Consider the following 20,251-nt stretch of genomic DNA (forward strand, 5'->3'; position numbering starts at 1 on the left):
GAAAGAACGGTAGGTATGACAGTTCCTTAACCTCTAGGGGTGCGGTGCTCAAATTACGACGCAAATAGCCCAGTGCTCGTGAAGCATTGGACAAGCTTAATTAGGTGCTTTAGTTTGTCGCATAATTATTACAACATAATTAAATTCAGACTTTCATATACAAAATATTGAAGCGTTGGGGATGTGTAAAAACGAAACAGAACACAGAAAACTCGCACTGTTTCTTTATTTACGCAGTATTTTGACACCTTCAATGGTGCCGCTGCCTCGTTCATTGCGCTGCATTCGTTACTTCTCGCGCAAAACAAATTCACTTTAATTTAGCGTGGATCTAAAAGTATGACATATTGACTTGAAAGAGCAAAAAAAAAAAAACACTGTTATGTACGTTGTACATGCACCCCGCAAAACAATCCATATCTTAAAAACAAAAGTAGGCAGAGTCGACATTAACTTATAGTATGAAGTGAAGAAACTTAATCCCCTGACTGAAAAAAAGTACATTAAAATGAAGCCGAATGAAACGATGCAAAATTCCTTGTTCCTTGTGACACATGAGATGTTTATTTGTAAGGCAGCTAGAAGAGCTTCCAGCCGCAATGTTTTGCGGGATTCTGAAAGCTAATATCGCTTAACCTGTCGTGACAAACACGGACGCAAGCAAAAGACGTGGATGGAGACTGTTGTTGGTGCTCGCGCTCACTCTGCTTTGCCGTTGACCGGACCGCTTTCGTGTCGCTTGATTGTTGTGATAAACCACGCATCGACCTGAACGTGTGCTGCCATTTGGTGCAGGGTTTCACTCTTCCCCCTGGAACTCCGTACTCGGACTCTACCTCCAGCCTCGCCTATGCCCGACAACATGGCGCCACAAGAAGCTACCTCATCCACGGCTGTCATCTGTTCCGGCGTTTCAAGGCAGCGCGACCCTGTTAGATTCAGCAGAACCGAAGACCACGACGTGGAGGACTGGCTGTCCTCGTACGAACGGGTGAGTGCACACAATAAGTGGGATGAGACTGCCATATTAAACAATGTCATCTTTTACTTAAGCAAGGTGATGCATATATGGTACCGTAATCACGAAGCTGACATTGCCAACTGGCCGTCTTTTAAGACGAGCTTCGCGGAAGTATTCGGCCGACCCGCCGTGCCCAAGCTCCGCGCAGAACAGCGCTCGCGTGGTCGCGTCAAGCAATCCAGCGAAAACATTACCGCCTAAATTGAAGATACTACAGACCTCTACCGCCGCATCAGCCCTTCCATGTAGGAAGCTGAAAAAATCAGGCAAATTATAAAAGGAATCAGGGAAGACTCCTTCCACGTGCTCGTTGCGAAAAAGCCCCAAACAGTCCCCGATGCGATTTAGCTCTGCCAAAGATACGACGAGCTGAGAAAACAACGCATGTCCACGCGGCGTTCTCACTTCAACACGGCAGACATCTCGACTCTCACCATTCGCGATGATTCTTGTGACAACAGTTTCTTGCTGCAGCAAGTACAGTAGTATGTTACAAAGTGGCACGGCAACTGTCCCTTGTGCCCTGCATTCCGGAGCCTACGCAATTACGCACTCGATCACTTCGACACGCCGCTCAATAACAAATTTCCGAGGCGGTGTCTTTTCCCCAATGCTCAATGCCTAATGCGCAACAGCATCCGCCTGTCTCCGCACCTCTGAGCTTAATCTCAGTTCGCTTCGCGGAAATTCTCAACGAGACGTTTTAGGGCAGCAATGTTTCTTCCATGCCGGCCACTCCGAAAGACCCTAGACACATGCTAGGTCCTGAATGTGCGCAGTGACGCTTGCACCGTTTAATCATGAACTATCTAGTGTTTGTAGAAAGAACAAATCTCATGCCTGATCGAGTGTTGCCCACCATGGAGTAATAGGCTTACATGTATCAATATTGCGTCATTTTTGGTGCGTAGCAGGGACATGGGGCCCTTGGGCCATATTTTAATTACTCCAGATACGAGCAAAACAATGCAACTTAGAAGAGAAACCCCAGCATGCTCGTAAAGGTTCATGCAATGTTTGTAAGATTAGGCATTGAAAACATGTCTCTTCTGGCCATTCCTGGTATTCCTTAACCCCTCAAACCGCGAAAAGAGTGACCTTAAGAACACACCCCATTGTACCTTAGCCATAGTCTTGGTACTGTAACTGTAAAGATGGCTGTAAAGTTCCAACATTCATGAGTAACTTTCGTGATAGACTAGGTTATCATGTATTTAATCTTGAAAGCAAGCCATTATGTTTGCTGGCTACTTGTGTCTGCTGCCACCATAGTTATTGGAAAGAAGATATAGGTCCTTTCACGTACTGGAACTTTCTTTACATTTTATTTTTAAACAAAAGGATTGTCTTGTCGAAATCATGCTTCGGTCAGTAAGGCATCGCCACATGTGTGGAATTTGGCATCACCTTGAATTTGTTCTTTTACAATGCTTGCTCATTTATCTGCTGATAATGAACTGTAAATTTGCGTCGGTACAAACCGCCCATTGAAATTCAACATACGCTAGGCATGAGCAGTCAGGAAATGTGCACATAAAAACATAATTACGACCTCTATGGTGGCTCCATGGATATAGTGTTCTGCTGCTAAGCAAGAGATGGAGATAGGAGGTGGAGATAGAAGAGTTACTACGGGTGTCTTTTACGTGCTGCGTTTCGAAATTACACCCTATGCAGCGACATGCATAAGCTACAAGAAGTGATACCAGTGCCAATTTTATGTAAACAATATGTCACCTCTATGCATACTGCCCCCCTTGAAAAAATACAGTTAAATGTGCACATGAACGCGATCCGACACGCTTACAGAGACACGAGGCAAATAGGCATAGCCAACTGACCGATGGTTGACGTACTTGCTAAAAAGTACCAAAAAGAAACCTTCAATTTTTAAAAATCCACCGTGAGTTGGTCCGTGCAGGTTGATACGGTAAGGAGATTATATTCTCTCACTTTGGAACGGTTGCAGCAAAGAACGACAGCATTTCACACCATTTACTGAATCCTCACTTGCGACAGTATGCGCCTTCTGCTCACACCAACATGGCGCGCTACCCGGTTGCTGCCATTCGTGCATACACCCTTTTAAATGCGCACAGAATCAGCTTAAGTTTTACGGATTTAACCATCCTTTCTTTCTCCCACTTAGGTGCATCTGAGCAGCCAATGGATACCATGCGCACTAGGCTGGCGGCAACGACCGGTGTTTTTGGTGAAACAGCACAGCACAATACAGACAACCACTTGTCGCACCTCATACAGCATATGCAGTGGATTTCGAAGCATCGAATGGTTTGATCACCATTTTCAATAAGTGAAAACCTTTCAAGCTTTGTGCAACGAATGTGTGCAAAAGAAAGCAAGACCCTGTGCACATAGTTGCTTGAAACAGTCAGGCATCGCCAATTTGTTGGCGTGCCCCCATGTAGGCATTTGCTAATGTGATCGTCGCTGTCTTCGCCCATAACATTCTCATCAAACCACGACAGCCACCCTTTGGAAAAACAATACATGGCAATTATTTCAAGGTATTTACTTCTCCCATATAGGTCATATACCATTAGCTGTACTTGTGGGGCATAATCTGCTACATTGCAATGGTGGCGAGCACAAATACCGCTAGGGTCACACCAGTTGCAATGTTTTCTTGCAACTCGACTTCGTCTGTCATATGTTTCACGCCATATCAGTGGTCATAATAAAAACATTTGACCGCTGCAAACTGTCATTTATTTTTAAAACGTGAAAATGAACACACTCTTTATTTGAAAAAAAAAGGCTGTATCACAGCACGGAAAGCGTTCACTTTGGACAATTCAAGCTCATCAATTCAAAATGGAAGTTCGAAAAATATTAGTATTCAAGCCATTACTGGCCTTCTATTTTCACTGCATTCTGAAGTACACGGAAATGCACTTGTACCGCCAAATGCAACTGACAAGATTGATAACATTTAAGAATTATGTCGGCACTGCGGTTAACTGTTGGCAGGCACATGAGTTTCGGGGGAATGTGCCTGGCACCTTTACATGGCATTTCATGCAACAAACAAAAATTCGACAAAGACACTTAAGGCTGCTTACGAGTGTGAATGCCGAAGCATCATAGTATTTTTGGTGAATTTTTGTTCGATTCCTAAGCAGACAGATGTTGATTTAATATTATTCTCAAAGGCATAAGGTAACTTTTTTTTACAGGAACCTCCCTGCGAAATTTGATGTCAATCGGAGTATTTCTCATGTGTTTTACTCTTTGCCGTAGGCCATTTCTAGTACCATCATTCGGACACGCCACTGACTACAACGCCGGATTTTCGCTTAATGGGGCATATAATGCGTCCGCAAAAAAGTATTTACGTACATATTTAACCAACAGCATATTGTTCAGGCTACACCAAATAGTTTTTAATGCGAAAGCATGCCGACCCCAGTTGCTGTGCAATAATAATCTGGGACAACGCCGAAGACTGCATAGTCAAAGATGGTGACTTCGATGTCCGACCATAGCATCAGAGCACACAGGTCGTCAGAATAAGTGGACACTCTCTCACAAATATTTTTTTCGGAATACACAAGCACACTCATTAGCAATAACTCGCGTTCTTTTTCGCACCCACTTGCGGGCACTCACTCACTCGCATTCGCACTTTCTTCGAACACTAATGGCCCCCATTCACGGGTGAAAGTGAGAATTTACTTATCTTCACTCGCATTCATAATTCAATTCACACTCACTCTTGCCTATATACTAAATCGTGCTCACTTGCATTTATATACTAACGCCCTCTCGCTGACAATCATTCGCCTTTATACCTCCACTCATTCGATGGCACTTACATGTACTCACGCCCGCAATCATTCGCTCTCACAAGTATGAAGCGAGTGAGTGTACTTACGAACATGCCAACCTTTACCAGAGCATGATTAATCCTTAGATGAGTTTGAATGCGATTCATAACGCGGTCTGACCACGATAATGCTATTGCATTGCCGTTGTACAAGTGTAGCATGTGGACCTAGCTTCTCTCTCTGGGTATGGCGCCAAATAGACATAATGAGAAATCTCTAGCACAACTGTGATATAGAGAGGGCAAGCATAAAGAACAGCTGTGGCACTAACATAATAGAGTTTGCGTAGTTCTGCGAGATCTTAAAATACAATTATGGAAGCCGTGGTTGGAAAGTGCGGTCGATCGTATCTGTACAAATAGTTTTAACATGTTAAAACTGAAACCTGAAATTTCGTACGTATTAGTACATACTGATCCTTTCAATTCTATATGCACTATGACACCGACACCCTCACGGTGTTTAGTGTGCTGGAAGCTGTCACGCATATGGATATGTGAAAATGTGAAGCAGTGACTTCATTAATTTCAATGAACAAATAAAGAAAGCCTAATTCATTATCGTGTGTTGCTCCAACACAAGCAATGTTACCATATGCTTGCCATTAACACAACGTATACTTAACGTAAAATAGTATCTACGATGCAACATCATATAGCACCAACGCATTTAGCATAAACACAAGCATCTGCATCAAAGATGCTTCGTATTTAGTGACTCCCATAGTGCACAAGAGTCTTCCAGAATGCTATCATATATAATGAAGCCTGAGAAGCTAATATGATGCAGACGTTCTTGTAGCGTAACGTGCACTTGCCAGGCGCTACAGCGCAATAGTATGAATAGCTGAAGAAATGCAGTTAACGGCTGAGCATTATAAAGGATATTATTCTGCATGCGGAAGCTGGTGGTGGTTCAGTGAAAATTCTGGCAAGAATTGTGCGCGTTGGTTTGAAGAGGATAGTACTTAGTAGAGGCAAAGCTGCGGGGATTGTAAGCACGCCGCTGCCTCGAGTCTGGCCTGGTGGAAAAACGACGTGTGTTCAATAAAATCTCAGCATTCGATTGGTAGGACTTGGACAAGGCAAAGATGGTAGTACTCCAAGTAACAAAATGAAACCCCTAAACTGAAAAGGAAGTCACTTCGCATACGTTTGGCAATTTATCTCTTGCGGACCTATAGCCTCCTAACACCAATTACACCCCTGACCGCAATATTGTCGACTAGATAGTTTTCCATGCACATGCCAGTATTTTCTATAGTAACAGAATACAGATATAGAGCACATTAAGTTTACAAGCGAAGTAGGCCCACCATCGATCCAAGTACTTACTTGAGTGTGGAAACTCCGCAAAGTCCATTCAATAAACAAAAGGGCTTGAGGGTGTTGCAGTAAAGCACCACTTGACGATAAATATTCTCAGGGGATAAATAAACTCATGGACAGTAAATATTCCTATTTTTAACAGGAGCAGGAGCGTAGTACTTGTCCAGATGTCCACGGGAAACCAGTCGCCCGTCCGTCTCATCAATTGCCTCGTATGTACACGCCGACAGGCAGTACATCCCTTGACCCCACTTAATGTACCCGCACATATCGCGAAGCATCCTCGCTTCATTAAAAAGTTTAGAACACGAATTTTGCAGGTTTATCCAAGCATCTTTTACCTGACGCATTCATGGAATGCGAAACCAGACGCAGTGAACATATCTTGCCGGTCAAAGCAACATTCCTATAAAAATAGGTAGCAAATTAAGCGGCTGCACATTCACACGTGTTTAAACAAATTCAAAGTTTGGGGCATGTGTAAAAACGCTGAAAAGATACATAATTTTACACTTGATTCTGAATTTTCGTAGCTGCCTTTACCCTGTTTTGCTTTCGACTAGTGTCAATGGCGAAGCGGCCGCCACTTAGTGCTCGGAAGTACGGTAAAAAAGTAAATTTGAAATGTTCACTGACTAATACGAATTTTTACACATAAAGTACACTGCGTACTTTTTGGCCGATATATTATTACGTTAGTTTTTGTTAACGCTTAACACTTACCATATTGAAATTTGTTCCAAAAGATGCGTAAAACGTAACTTGAAACGACCCTGGTACAAGAGGTATACGTCCAATCTAACGAGACAAGTCAAACAACTTCGCAAGCGTCGGAGTTCCCCGCCATACAGTCGGCATCATTCTTTGCTAAACTGACTGAAGCCAACATTAAACACTTAGATGCGTGATGCAAGAGACTTATTTTATATAAATGCATTGGTTACGGTCATGAAAGGTAACCCAGCAAAATTTTGGAAAACTATTAACCCTGCATCCCTGGTTTCATCTGTATCTATTATTGAGGGCCAACCCTGTCCTGATCCTTGTTCTACATCTGAAGCAATTAGCTACTACTTTAAACCTGTTGTTGTCTCTCACGATGGTACCGACCCAAGCTCCAGAGCACACGAGATGGTGCAGCCCATTTCTGATATCCAAATATCTATAGTAGCGGTTCCTAACCTTCTGCTTGGTATTGAAACAACCAAAAGCAGTGGATCAGATCGTGTTCCAAGTGAATGTTAAAAAGGTACTATGAATGAGTTGGTTGTCACGCAACCATTACATTAAAAATCGATTGAGTCATGCACTGTCGCTCGGCTCTGGAAAATTGCCACTGTCATCCCGGTATTTGAAACTGGCAACATAGAGATGTTTTCTGACTATTGGCCAATTTCTTTAAAATACACATGCTGTAAGCTTTGAAAGCATATCATTCATAAACATATCAGCAGGGTTTTAGCTGATAATAGTTTCACATCCCAGTGGCAATGTGGATTACGTGCTGGCCATTCAACAGTCATGCAGCTAATCGAATTCACTCATGACGTTGCATTGGCACTGAACACTAGTGGACAGATAGATGGCATCTTTATAGATTATGCGAAAACATCTGACACACTCTGTCGCGAAAAACCTCTCGTTACACTACGCTCGGTGTATAACAATCACAAACTACTTGACTGGCTGACTACCTATTGGGATTCCAGGTCTCAGAGTGTTTCTCTCAACAACACTTACTCGTCGTCAGCTACCGTTAGTTCAAGCGTTCCGCAGGGCTCGGTCTTCGGGCAACTACTATAAATTATATACATAAACAATGCAGTCGAAGTCATTAGTAACACCTGGGTCAAACTTTGTATGTATGCTGACCACTGTGTGCTTTATGCAAACATCACTAGCATTGCAGACCAACTGGAGTTAAACAGCGTTTTTGCTTCCTTTTACCACTGGATTCATTCCTGGCCAATGTCGATTAATTTTAAGAAACAGTGTCGATGACATTTACTAAAAAAAGAGCCATTGTATTTCGCTCACAGTAACGCAAACTAATACCTTGAGTGCGCCAATGAATTTAAGTATCGTAGAGTCACTTTCACGAATAACTTAAGATGGCACAAGCACGTTGACCTCATTAGTTAAAAAGCGCTTCAGATACTTGGTTACGCCAAACACACACTGAAAAATTCCACTAAAGAGTGCAAACTCACGGCCTACAAAACGCTAGTTCGATCCATCCTTGAATACACCTCTATAATTTGGTATCCTCACTATCAATGCGAACAGATAAACTTGAAGTTGTACAAAAAAAATGCGATACGGTTTATATAAGACCGGTGCGATCGCCATTTCTCGCCCTCCTCGCGTGTTCAGCTATTATTCCTACAGTCGCTGGCTCAAACAAGCACATGTGATCGTTCTTATTATGCTTCATAATATTGTCAGTTCTGTTCATGTCTTTGTTCATCTTTCGTCACCAGCTCTGTGCGCCCACCCAGGCGCACAGATTCGAGGAACATTCTCCCGCTTAGGTCGCAACTGATCTGCTTTACATTTTCTTTCCTTCCACCAGCAACTGAATTGTGGAACAAGCCCTTTTCCATTTTCTTTTTCAACTTTTCAATCTTACCAATTTTCGGCAATTTTCTAACATAATTCATATCATAAATCAATATTCTGCTTCCAACAGGCACTACAATTTAACCTTTTCTCTCAAATGCCGGAAGTTTCACTAATATGGGCCCAGTGGTTATCTCTGAAAAGCACTTCTGCCTTTTGCATGTGCTTGAATAGGTTGCATATCAGAGTTGGGCCCAAGCTAAAACTTCCTCTTAAGAAGAAGCTTTAGCTGGAGCGCAATTCCAGTGCTAGGCACGTTTAAAGCTAAGGGCTAGCTCTGTCAATCGCCCAAATGATATCATCATGGACGAGGAGCTGAAAACCCCGTGTGATCGGGTGCTCTCGTAGCTGCAGACGGGTGGTTGGGCTCCGGAAGCGCCGAAGACTCCTCAAAAGGCATACAGGTTTATACTAGTGTACGCTTCACCAGAAGTACATTGCATATTGAACGCAATTAATCCTTTCATTTGTTATTTGCTGACAAATCTGATATAAAATCTTATCTGTAGCATCACTCTGAATGTTACCGTGGTAAGTATCGCATATCAATGAACATCCAGAAAATCACTAGCCTTTATAATGCAATTTCTCCGAACAAAACGAAATCACACCTTATAATTCACTAACGCCCGTGTTCAGCACTGACGCGTAAACATAAAAAGTGTTCTCTCTGAAGATTCAATGGAATTTTTATAGCGCGAGCGCAGCACGTAACGCTTCCAAGCATAGGCGCCCTCCTTTTTGGAACGGCCGCACCACCAGGGAGGCGGAAGCTCGCTTCGATCCATCACGTGGTCCGATCGCCTCGATCCGCTTTCACTGTCCCGGTAGCGGCGGTTGTTGAAAGCGCAAGAGGTTGCGGTCGAGAGTTATGGGCACCGACTCGTTGTCGACGTGGCGGGCCACTTGCAGCCATATGGGAAGTTGCCTCTTGAAGTGCATTGAGCAGTTGGACGGCATCATACTGTCGAGGCGGGCGCTCAGTGGAGCGACGAACTCTTTCTCGAGGCTGCCGCCCAGCACATACTGAAACAGAAGAGAAGAAGCGCCGACTATGGTAAACTCGGGATGTTCTCTAACGGCTCAACACTCATAATCATGCTGCTGTTCGCGCTCTGTATAGGTCATTTGAGTAGGCGCGAGCTTCCACAGCTGTACATCAGCACCGACGTGCTTTCATTTCACAACGCCTATAGACCTTTGGTGCCGACTGTCCTGTGCGCACACAAGGCAACGCTGAGTTCGTTCCACCATCACGAAGGATAGGCGTGCTTACGTTCGATCGCAGGACGCAGTTCGGTGGCCGCGCGTGCTCTAATGCACGTCTCATCGAGTTTCCTTTGGTGCTATCACACACACATAGAGCGTTCGTCGCATAACGGAATTGGCGGATTATCGTGGCAAGTACTCGCGTCTGCATCTTGCATCGTTCACTACTGCAAAGCGCAATCTCCGGCGAGAAGAGACATTGACCCTGTAGTAGCAGCAAATTCTTTGTAGAGTGAGTCTTAGACCTTCCGGATTCCATCGCAGCAAAAGTAGATTTACGAATAAGGGCGAGGCATACCGAGAAGCGAGGTATTGATATCTTATGTATAGAAGTGAAACGACGCCACACTGCTGCCACGCTGTGCTATGGCAGCTACACCGTCTCGGGCTTCTTGCCCTTAGCAAGATGGCACCGAGCGGCTTCACTTATCCAGAAGTCCAAATATATAACCACCTTAGTCTATCTCTATTCTCGCACACATCGAAACTCGTGAATTTCACCAAGTCTGCTGATTGGATGCGCCGACTGAGGAAGTAGTTATTCCGGAGAATCACGAATCTACTGAGCACCCGTCATCGCATTATACGGCTTGAACCGTCTCGTGCTGAACTGGTAACAGTTACTATTTTGAAGGGGGGTCGGGGGTGGGGTCGGGGGTGGGGTTGGGTTCTCTTCTGACCTAAGTCCTCGTTCAATTACGGTTTTCGATTTGCGTTCGGTTTGGCACATTGCTTAAGATCTTCGCCGAAACCGTGGTACGTGCCAGAAAACAACATAAAAAATGCGACGGAAATTACGAGGCCGTATTGCCGCTTTTTTATGCTGAATTCGTTTTATTTTATTTCTGAAGTACGATGCACAATGGATCCCAACCGGGAAGAAAGTGCATAAAAATACAATAAGAGAAGACCCAAAGCGATGCATAATAGAAATGATGATCGGTTGATGAATTCCAGTGAATCTTTGCGCGAGGAACAAATGCTTCAATAAATAAGTCCTTGCAAATACATGCTCGATGTGGCATCTGTGTCTGTGGAGTGACGCTTACATGTGCACTTCACTCTGTTGTCTTGTGTCTAAGTTTGTCAAAATGCAGTGAAGCTGTGAACGTTAGACAACGTGCAGTTCTTTCTTCGGCAGGTTGTTCTCGTTCAACGAACTGCAACGCGGCCGAGTATGAGTCGTGTCCCCAGAACCGTTTGTAAATGTACTGCACAGCTAATCTATGGCTTTTTTTTCGTTTCTGTACGCTTCCTACTATATTCCCACAGAAATAGGTTGACCTAAGCGTCACTCTCATTCTTATATTTTCAAAAAGTTGGGGGGTGGGAGGGAAAGATCCTGTGCGGTACTGTTAGACATAAGGTCAACGCGGAGGGTTACATTCAGTCTAGTTGCCCCGTTTGACACGAGACGAGAAATAAGAAAGCCTTGGACCGGTTCGAACGTTTAAGCAATGTGACAGTAGAGGAAGAAGCTCTAGTTGCGCGCCAACGTTTTAGAAAGCGGACAAGACAAGCGGGTGGATAAAAAGAAATGAGCTTGAAGCCCTTACTACGAAAACACTCCGAATACAGATAATCATGCGTCTTCGTCGTTAAGATATGCGCGCTTTTTCCTCATGGCAATCCAAAATCCACGCCTGTTTGCCGTCAGCCTCATCGCCCTTAATTCTCACCCGCCACCTGAAGCGACGCCGCTAAAAGAGCCTTGAACACCAGGACACCACACGACACGATCACACAGGATACTACGATAGCGCCTACGCAAACAATGTTTCGGCCTGCATCGTGGACGAGCGTGTGCCAAAGCTAACAACACGACCTCAGATCTCGCCCAGGAGACAGCAGCCAAACTTGAAGGACCGAACCTCCGGTATACTGCACTGGAAGGATGTTACTTGCAGTGCCCGTTGGTCCCCTACAACAATATCAGTCAAAACATGCACTTGCCAACGTATACAGCGGCTGCAAAAAGCCCTGCCACAGAGCAGATTCCCAGAGCAGCGCCTTTCAGATGCCCCTTACGCTGACTTCAGACCCGCTGACCACTGCTGGATAGACAGCCCCTGCCTCCCGTTTCTATGCTTTGTAGTAGGGGTCTTTAGGTCAGCCTCAAATTAAAGAAGATGGACATGTGCACGCATTTGTACTACCTCAGTCCACATTGCAGATAATGTATACAGTCGATGCACAGGCGATTCCACAGCTGTACCTGCGCTTGGAGCCATTCTAAGCTATCCGCTCCATCTTCATAATTATATACAACGTAAATAATACGCTGCGGGCTGCGGGAAGTGCTCATGTAGCGGTGCTACTATCCGGTGGAGCCTCAGAACACCGAAAGACGAAGCGAGCTCGAGCCCAAGAGATCGTCAAGTCATCCCCCAGAATGGGTAGCGCCATTGCCAAGGCGGCTACCACGCCCAAATATATTCTTAACTTGAACATCTCTTTGGGAACGCCGTGGGCCCGCTCCGCCGCTTCAAAAGATGGGGGCGCGTTTGCCTGCAATGGCGACGTGCACAAGGGCTTTGATATGATCGGCGAAAGTGGTGTTGCGGTTCCTTTTTCTGACAAAAGCAAACAGAATCAAAGTAAAAGCTGAGCAGCCACCTGTCGCATGGAGTCACGCAGCGCCGCGAAGGCCGGCACTTGCTGCGATCCACGAACAGCGGCCACCGGCCCGTCTATGCACAGCGCAGATCCGTTGCAGTGGCCCGAGTGGAAGTGCCAGCAGCAACTGAATGTCCGCAGAGCTTCGGGGCGTCCGGTGAAGAGGTTGCTTAGCATGTCCCCTCGACGCCCGGGAGCTGCCGTCTCTCGGTCGAGTTCTGTCAGGCGTTGCTCTAGGCCCAACTCACGCATGCGTGTCAGGTTCATGAGCACCAGGCCCGAGGTCATACCTGCACCACAGGCAGAGACTGGAGTGTAAGCCCGTCGGTGAACGTGAAAGCTTTAATTCTGGGAAGAAATGTAGGCAGAAAGTAAGAGTAAAGGAAAAATTGCTGGCTCTTCCGTTATCGCGAATAGATGTAAGCATGAAATGGCGACCGCGAAGCAGATTGGTTGGAGATGATACTAGCCACAACCCTAAAATTGGTGTAGCCCATGTTCGCAACGCCACACCCCACCATACCACACCGCACCACACCGTACCAAGCCATACTGAGTACTGCTCCATATGGACGCTGCCTAGTTAGAAGAAGAAAAGCGGCTGAACGTGGCGGGACAGTCAGCGAAAGACGCCAGGGAGGCAGAGCGCACTGGCCACCTAAGAAAAGTGCCTGGAGGAAGCGCCACGCAGCGTGGCGCCATCTCTCGAGGCGACGCAAAGTCCGCGCCGCAGAACTCACGGACCGCTAGCGTTCAAAAGAGCACAGGCAACCCCCTCTCATCGCCAAAACATGATTGTGAACAAACACCAGCAAGAACTCGGAAGCAATATTTTGTTGTATTTTGTTTGGGCAGTAACTACGTATGTAATGCAGTCATGAACAAAGGCGGCCAGAGACCGCATTTTTTAATGGTTTGACTCGTTTCCCGGATGATGTCGTTTTGTTCTCGCAACTAAATTGCTCTGATAACGGCCCTGGGTTTTAGGTCAAGGTCATTTGAAGGTCGCCGACAACGGGAGCTGAAAGCATTTAATACTTAGAGATGTAGCAGATCCAACGAGTTAGAATCTATATAAAGCGAAGCTCCATGCGAGTACACAAAAAGTCAAAACACGAGTACATGCGCCGACACACACAGACTCAAAGACCCCACCAGGGAGCACACAAGCGCACAAGCACGGGCGCACACAAAATAGATCGAGCCTTTTGTTAAGCAGAGTTGTTTACTACTAGTGAGTACGATGAACGCCTTGAAGGCATCACAGTTTTAGAGTCTGCATGCGCATACGCGTACGTAGCGCAATTCGAATCCATTTCATTCACGAAAAACTTGGAGGACGCTTAAGCTTCGCCTTCAAGAGTGGAACACGACATCGTTATCGCACCCCGTTCGCACCGCCCACTTATTCCCTTCGCGTACCCTTGAGTCACAAAAAGACGAAACGCGCGCCTGAGCAGGCGGAACGAACCAAAGAACTCGGTGTCTCGGAGGGATAAACGATCTACGCAAGCCAAGCGGCGTGATCGGCACGGACAGCCGGGCCGCGACACGCCATGAAGGCGGACGCGATAATGGGGCTGACGCCTCGATGGGATCGCCCTCTATCTCGCTTCGGAGCACCACGCAGACGCATGACTCCTCGCCAGCAGCACGGTACACATCGCAGGGGACGCTTTCCCACCAGACGCGCTACGGCGCAGCGATCACGTCCGAGGCGTCCCGCATCGGACGCTTCACCTGGAATCGCGCTGTGAGCCGAAAGAGGAGCCGCGTCGCCTAAACACGAGGGTTCGAGTGACGCACGCTGGGAGTTGGAAGGGGAGAGAGCGGGAAAACTTTTTAAACGCAAGGGTATTTTGGCATCCTCGCACCGGTCCCCGCACGGCCCCAGTGTGCTCAAACGAGACGAAGGGCAAAAGCGGGCGAGTGGCGCGCCATCTGTCGGGGCAGCGCCGTACATTGCGAGGAGGGGGTCTTCTGTGTTTGCCGCAAGATGGCTATGCGTGTGCGCCAAGCGCAGAAGAAATGTAGCGGAAACGTACTTCGCTACTCGTTTCACTGCGACTTCTGCAATTTACATGCTCATAATTACCGATATACACCGCAGTATAACTTTCTACGGCACGTTTCTGAGGCAACACCGCTTCTAAGGCAACACCGGCGAGTGGTGCGCCACGGTGCGCCCCGACGCGTGGCGCAGCACTCGCCCCATGATCGCGTCCGTCTTCATGGCGCTTGGCGGCCCGACTGTTTGTGCCGATCGCGACGTTTGGCTCGCGTAGATCGTTTGAGTAGGCGGTGCGAACGGGGTGCGATAACGCTATCGCGTTCCACTCTTGAAGGCGAAGCTTGCGCGTCCTCCGGTTTTTTTTCTTTATTACTATAAACGTGTCTTGCTTATCTCGACTGCTCACCAGTTGACGCTTCCATCCACTTTAAACCCAAGCGCTTTTGGAACGTTTAGGTTGCCTACGGTTCTGACTGGGTGAATAGGTTCGCATTCCATTAGGACGTGCTGAGTGGTCTCCGAATTTTCGACGCAGTATGTGTGTCCTATGCCTCATCTTGTTCCGAATATTTGGGCCAGTATGTTTTGTCCTTAGGCAACCGGCTTGAACCTCCAATAGCGAGGCACTGCCCTTTGTGTTATCGTACAGATTATCACTTCTAATTTCTTTCTTCTCGTTCTTGTGAATCTCCATTCTTTGCAGCCAATTAGCTGTCTCTGTTTCTCACGCTTTCTTTATGATGACTCCTGGTTGTCTATTTGTCGTTTAAATTAGCCTGTACTTGACTGTCAACTTTCTTGACATCTTTCACCATGCTTAGTTAATTAGTAGTAAATTGTCCTTGCGCCAGGGCAACTGTGGCCATAGAGCGCCAAAGACAGATTTGGTGGTCGACTCAGCTTAATAAGCGGTACTCAAGGTGAAAGATAAGAAACAACATTTGTGTATAGGGGCTAAAATAATTAAGACTAATGATCATATGTAATGATAATGGGCAAAGTACATGGCGTTTACAAATTCACGCTGCCTCAGCAGCAGTCCTTGATAGGGCAAGTAGTGCGGAGCTCATGACATGTGAGATGAAAAAGCTTAGTCCTTTCCTTTGGAATGACACAAGGCTGAGATCCATGGAAATATGACATTGCATGTAGAAAACCTACAGTAGCTAAAAACTTTGAAACTCCTTTTAGCGAAAACATTTCGTTGTCACTGAGAAAAAAGGACGGGTGTGGATGTATTTGGTTTCTGCGCAGTTCTATAAAGTGCCATCTCCTTTCTGGTTCTAGCCTCTTGCACATCACTAGAGCATTGAATGACGGGCAGCCTATCACCACATTTTGAACAGTGCGGTGCTGGAGAACTATTCAACAGATGTGAATGTGTTGCATGTGTGTGTCCTATCGTAAGCCTGCATAGTGCAGCCTCATTATATCTGTCACCATTATCGGCAGCCTATGTTCCTATTATTGCCTTTATATGGGCAGTTTTCCGATTGATGCATTCCACTCTTCTTACCGTTGCCTAGGAATTCTGTTTCTGATGTATGGCCTGAGGTCCTCGTATGGTACGTTATCTATGTCAAGAGAGTTACGGAGAGCAGCCGACACCGAAACTCTGGCAGCTGCCTCGTTGCCAGCTATGTTGCAGTGTCCTGGTACCCAGCCAGCGCTGGATTAAGGGGGGGGGGAGCTAAGGAGGCTGCAGCCCAGGGCCTCACCTCTGACAGTAGGAGAAGGGGGCCCATTTATTCTAACGTGCTTAGTATATGGAACCATGGGCAACGGAACTTCGAGCGACATGTAATGATGCGAGAAAACCAGAACGAGCAGACGGGGCCCCCCGCCTAATGTAACAGCATGCGTTTAGCCTGATCATTTGGGGAGAGCTTGTAGAGCTGCAAAAACAGCAATCCCCCGCCACCCCGGCGGGGCCCTCTTTCCTATGAAGCGAGGTGCGTTTGCGTGGAAGAATTTTCGTGGTTTCCTGTCAGTCCGTCTGTCCAGTGTGGTCTGGAGAGGAGGGGCAAAGGGGAAACACCTAAAACATGTAATGTGCGATGAGGACCTAAATCTCCCTTGCCCCTAGTCACCACCACGCCACCCTCCACCTCGCAAATAGTTCTGCCGCTCTCCTTCTCATAGAAAGGATGTGCTGCAGTACCCAACAGTGCCTCCCATTCGACTTTTCTTTACCGTGGTGGTAATTTGGGCGGGGGAGGATGAGTCCGATAGCAGATGATGATGAGTCTGATGGCAGAGTCTAGGCAGGAAAGGAAAGAAGACGTCACACGTGATTTTATCCGCGTGCCGTGGGGCATGGAATGTTCACTGTTCGGGCTAGGGTTGTGGAAGAGTGAAGGGGGAAGTTGGAGAGCTGGACACAAAGGCCTGTCTCCAGGGCCCAATGCCGCCTAGTGGCTGCGCACCCTCGCGCGCGCTCGACGGAAAAAATAGGTTAGACTGGCCGCCGAACTTTCCAGAAAGAAGTAGAAAAAGATGACTCAGAGGTGACGGAGGGCGCGTAGCTTCGCCCGCGCTAGGAGTCGCCCTCTTCCCTTCGTTCTCGCGCAGGGCGTCGATGGGGCGAAAGAAAAATCGAGAACCTCCCAGAACAGACGATTGCTCCTAGCCAAAAGGAAGACGAGACCGGAACGGGAGAAGGAGTGAGTTTGTACGGAGATGGCGGGAATTTGTACAAGGAACTCTATGCTACTTGTCTATGAACGTCTATGCTACTCGGCCGGGCCCCTGCCACAGAGCTCCAGGTGCCCGGTCCGCCACGCCCGATTTCTACTACTGCTGATCAACAGGTGCCAAACCTCCCCGATGAGCCTCCTTCTACTGACGAGCGCCAGGAAACAACATTCCAAGCACCGAATCACTTGTTTCCTGTTAGTTTGGCTTCAAATAATCATGTTCCCACCCACAAGATGTGTCTCGAGAGGACGAATGAGACGGCTTCTCGTTGCGGCAACAGAGAAGTACAGACACCCCCGCAGCAACAGGTACGTTGCGAGAGTCTCCGAAGTGACCCTGCTAAGTGGCAAGACGTTATTACTGACAGCTTTCGGAGTGTATGCCTTCAGAAAGGGCCATTGTATTTTCAAAATTGGGCAGAAAATTTCCCGTCTTCCAAAAGGCAATACGAAACTCATTACACTTGTTCTCCCTGTTAACTGCTATGAGGTTCTCTTCATGCCACTGATCCAACACTAGAGAACCATTGTAATCAGGATATCCATCTAAATCATCCATGTGCGCGTTAATAGACCCCACTAATATCACCATGGCCCGATTTCTTGAACTCATTATCGATTCTAATGCAACCAATCAATTCTGCATTCTTATCTCTGTTATCACTGACTGTCCATAAGTAAGCTGCTCCTAGCCACGTCCTTTTGTCTTGCCATGTACCAATAATACATAAATGATACTTAGATAAATCTTTTAACCTTTGCCACTTCAGACCTCACCTAACAGGGCCTTTCCTTGGCTCTGTTATTCTGTTGCACCCTTCCCATACAAAATTGTCAACAACAGTCGGCTGCTCCAAATCTCGTAGAAGGGTTTCGGGCATGGCGTACGCACTAATCCCTTCGTCATTCAGCTGCATTTGAATTTCCAGCCACTTTTCCTGCTTGTGAAAATCCTGCATGTTTAAGTAACGAATTTTACTTTCTCTACTCTTCTCTACTCATATCGTTTGTGCTTCTTTTTCCAACTTCCTGTGGTCTAATTCTGCGCTTTACTGGTGTGTCGCTACAGCCAATACTTAATTTTCCTTCCTGATTGCCTAGGACTCCCCTACAAAAACTACAACCCGCGCCCCGGATCGACGTCGAATAGGTGTTGCTTGTAACATGCTACACTTTCGCTAAAATGTGTCCCGTCACGCACAAAAGCGCCTTCGCGTTTTTTCCGCACGGAGAGGAGCGCCATCTGGTGGTGCTGCAAGGAACCCGGCGGCGCGCGCGGCACGCGTGCTACGCTGTGATTGGTTGGCCAATTCGGCAAGGGAACAGGCAGGTCGCAGCTCCCACGGTCACGAAACCCGGCGAGGTTCGCAAAGAAAAGGTTTGCTTTTAAAAAAACGTTTATGAAGAACGCGCTTTCGTTGCTTCAATGTGAGCAAGTCTCGTCAGTACTCGTGCTGTGTTTGGATTGGCGCCTTGGCAATGCAAGACGCGCGAGCACTTGCTTTTCTTTTTGTCGCGTCCAGCAGGGTGATAAAGATGAAGGTGTACGAGGCGAAGACAGTTGAGGCGGCGGCTACAACGGTAACCGCAGCAGCAACTCTTATTCCTTTTTGTGTTGTAGTCAACCTAGGCACAACGTTCAGTTTATTTAGCATCCCGAACATACCTTAGAATAATATATTAACCCACTTTTTACAAAGGTTCGGTGCACTCGACTGCAATAACATGCCAAATGCAGTGGTTCGATGGCGCCAAGTAGGAGTCGATTTCATGTTTAGTCCACGTCGGTTCTTACTTCAAGCGTTTCTTTTTTAAGAAAGCGCTATTTTGTGCATTGGAGCACGAGAGTAACTGCAACACCAACGCATATCGTTGGACACTTTGAAGATGCATTGGCGTCCGAGTTACTTCTTCAAGAAAGCGCCGTTTTATGCATTGAAGCACAAAAGTAACTGGAACACCAATGCATGTCGACGGACACCTTGAAAATTATTATCTCGGAACTGGTGCTGTCCAGAAGATTAGTCCCAAGTGGATACGCAGTGCGAACTCAGCGGATGCAATTCGTAGATTGAAATATGTGGTCTACAGTAAATAATTAAGAAAGTTAATTAGTGTAATTACGTTAATTATTTAATTGAACATTTGGCTTCTCGTAAAAGTAATGGTCGATTAATCGGGCATTTAGATCAAGCGTTAAAATTGTACTATCTGCCATAAGCAACCTTTAAAAATGTTGGCGCAGCTAAAGGAAAAAAAAGAACACCCCGTATATTAGACAGGACTAGATATAAGACCACCCATGTATGATTCAAAACACTGAGCACATTAATCAATATAAATAACATGCAGTTGGTTTCTTCATTCACTAGCTGGTGATGGCTTCGCTGCGGCAGCTAGCGTATGCTCACCGAAAGGCAGCGGCGGTGGTTCCTTCCTCATGAACTGGTACCAAATGCGGACAGCGCTCTCCGTTTCTGGCGCCATGGCGGTCAAGTGGAGTCCGTCCATGGCGGCCAGTATCCTCCACAGGTTCTCGACCGGGTGAAGGAACACCATTTCGGCGTTCGCGTAGATGACCGCGCCCTCTTGCGGAAGTGCGCTCTATGAAGGTGCGATTCCAAGACAAAGAGTTTGCGTTATGCTTAGTGCGCTACCTGTAAATTCTACAAAAGAGCTCGTTATGCACACTCTCACATTGGTCATGTCCTTTTCTGTCCTACTCGAAGCACACAGATAAATTGTTGTGTAACGGCCACTGCAGTGGACCATTCGTTATGGCTCTCTGCTGCTGAGCGCGAGGTGGCGGGTAAGATTCACGGCGGCTGCAATTCGACGGGGAC

The 20,251-nt window shown here is 46.7% G+C and overlaps 1 protein-coding gene across 1 annotated transcript; it reads right to left on the bottom strand.

Moving 5' to 3' along the window:
* Nucleotides 1-9,520: 9,520 nt before the first annotated feature.
* On the bottom strand, nt 9,521-20,006 carry LOC142568669 (glucoside xylosyltransferase 1-like). The gene is made up of 3 exons (XM_075678518.1): nt 19,820-20,006; nt 12,702-12,991; nt 9,521-9,842 (listed from the first exon to the last, which is right to left on the bottom strand). The coding sequence occupies exons 1-3, from the start codon at nt 19,965-19,967 to the stop codon at nt 9,633-9,635; spliced, it is 648 nt and encodes a 215-aa protein (XP_075534633.1). The 5' UTR covers nt 19,968-20,006; the 3' UTR covers nt 9,521-9,632.
* Nucleotides 20,007-20,251: the final 245 nt, after the last annotated feature.

This window comes from Dermacentor variabilis, unplaced genomic scaffold (genome assembly GCF_050947875.1).
Source record: "Dermacentor variabilis isolate Ectoservices unplaced genomic scaffold, ASM5094787v1 scaffold_29, whole genome shotgun sequence".
In the NCBI taxonomy this organism is placed as follows: domain Eukaryota; kingdom Metazoa; phylum Arthropoda; class Arachnida; order Ixodida; family Ixodidae; genus Dermacentor; species Dermacentor variabilis.

Coding starts and splice junctions, on each gene's coding strand:
- LOC142568669 (XM_075678518.1), bottom strand. CDS start 19,967: ATGGTGTTCCTTCACCCGGTCGAGAACCTGTGGAGGATACTGGCCGCC. Junction 12,992..19,819: donor ACCACCGCCGCTGCCTTTCG/GTGAGCATACGC, acceptor CCTGTGGTGCAG/GTATGACCTCGGGCCTGGTG. Junction 9,843..12,701: donor TGCGTGACTCCATGCGACAG/GTGGCTGCTCAG, acceptor CTTCTGTTTCAG/TATGTGCTGGGCGGCAGCCT.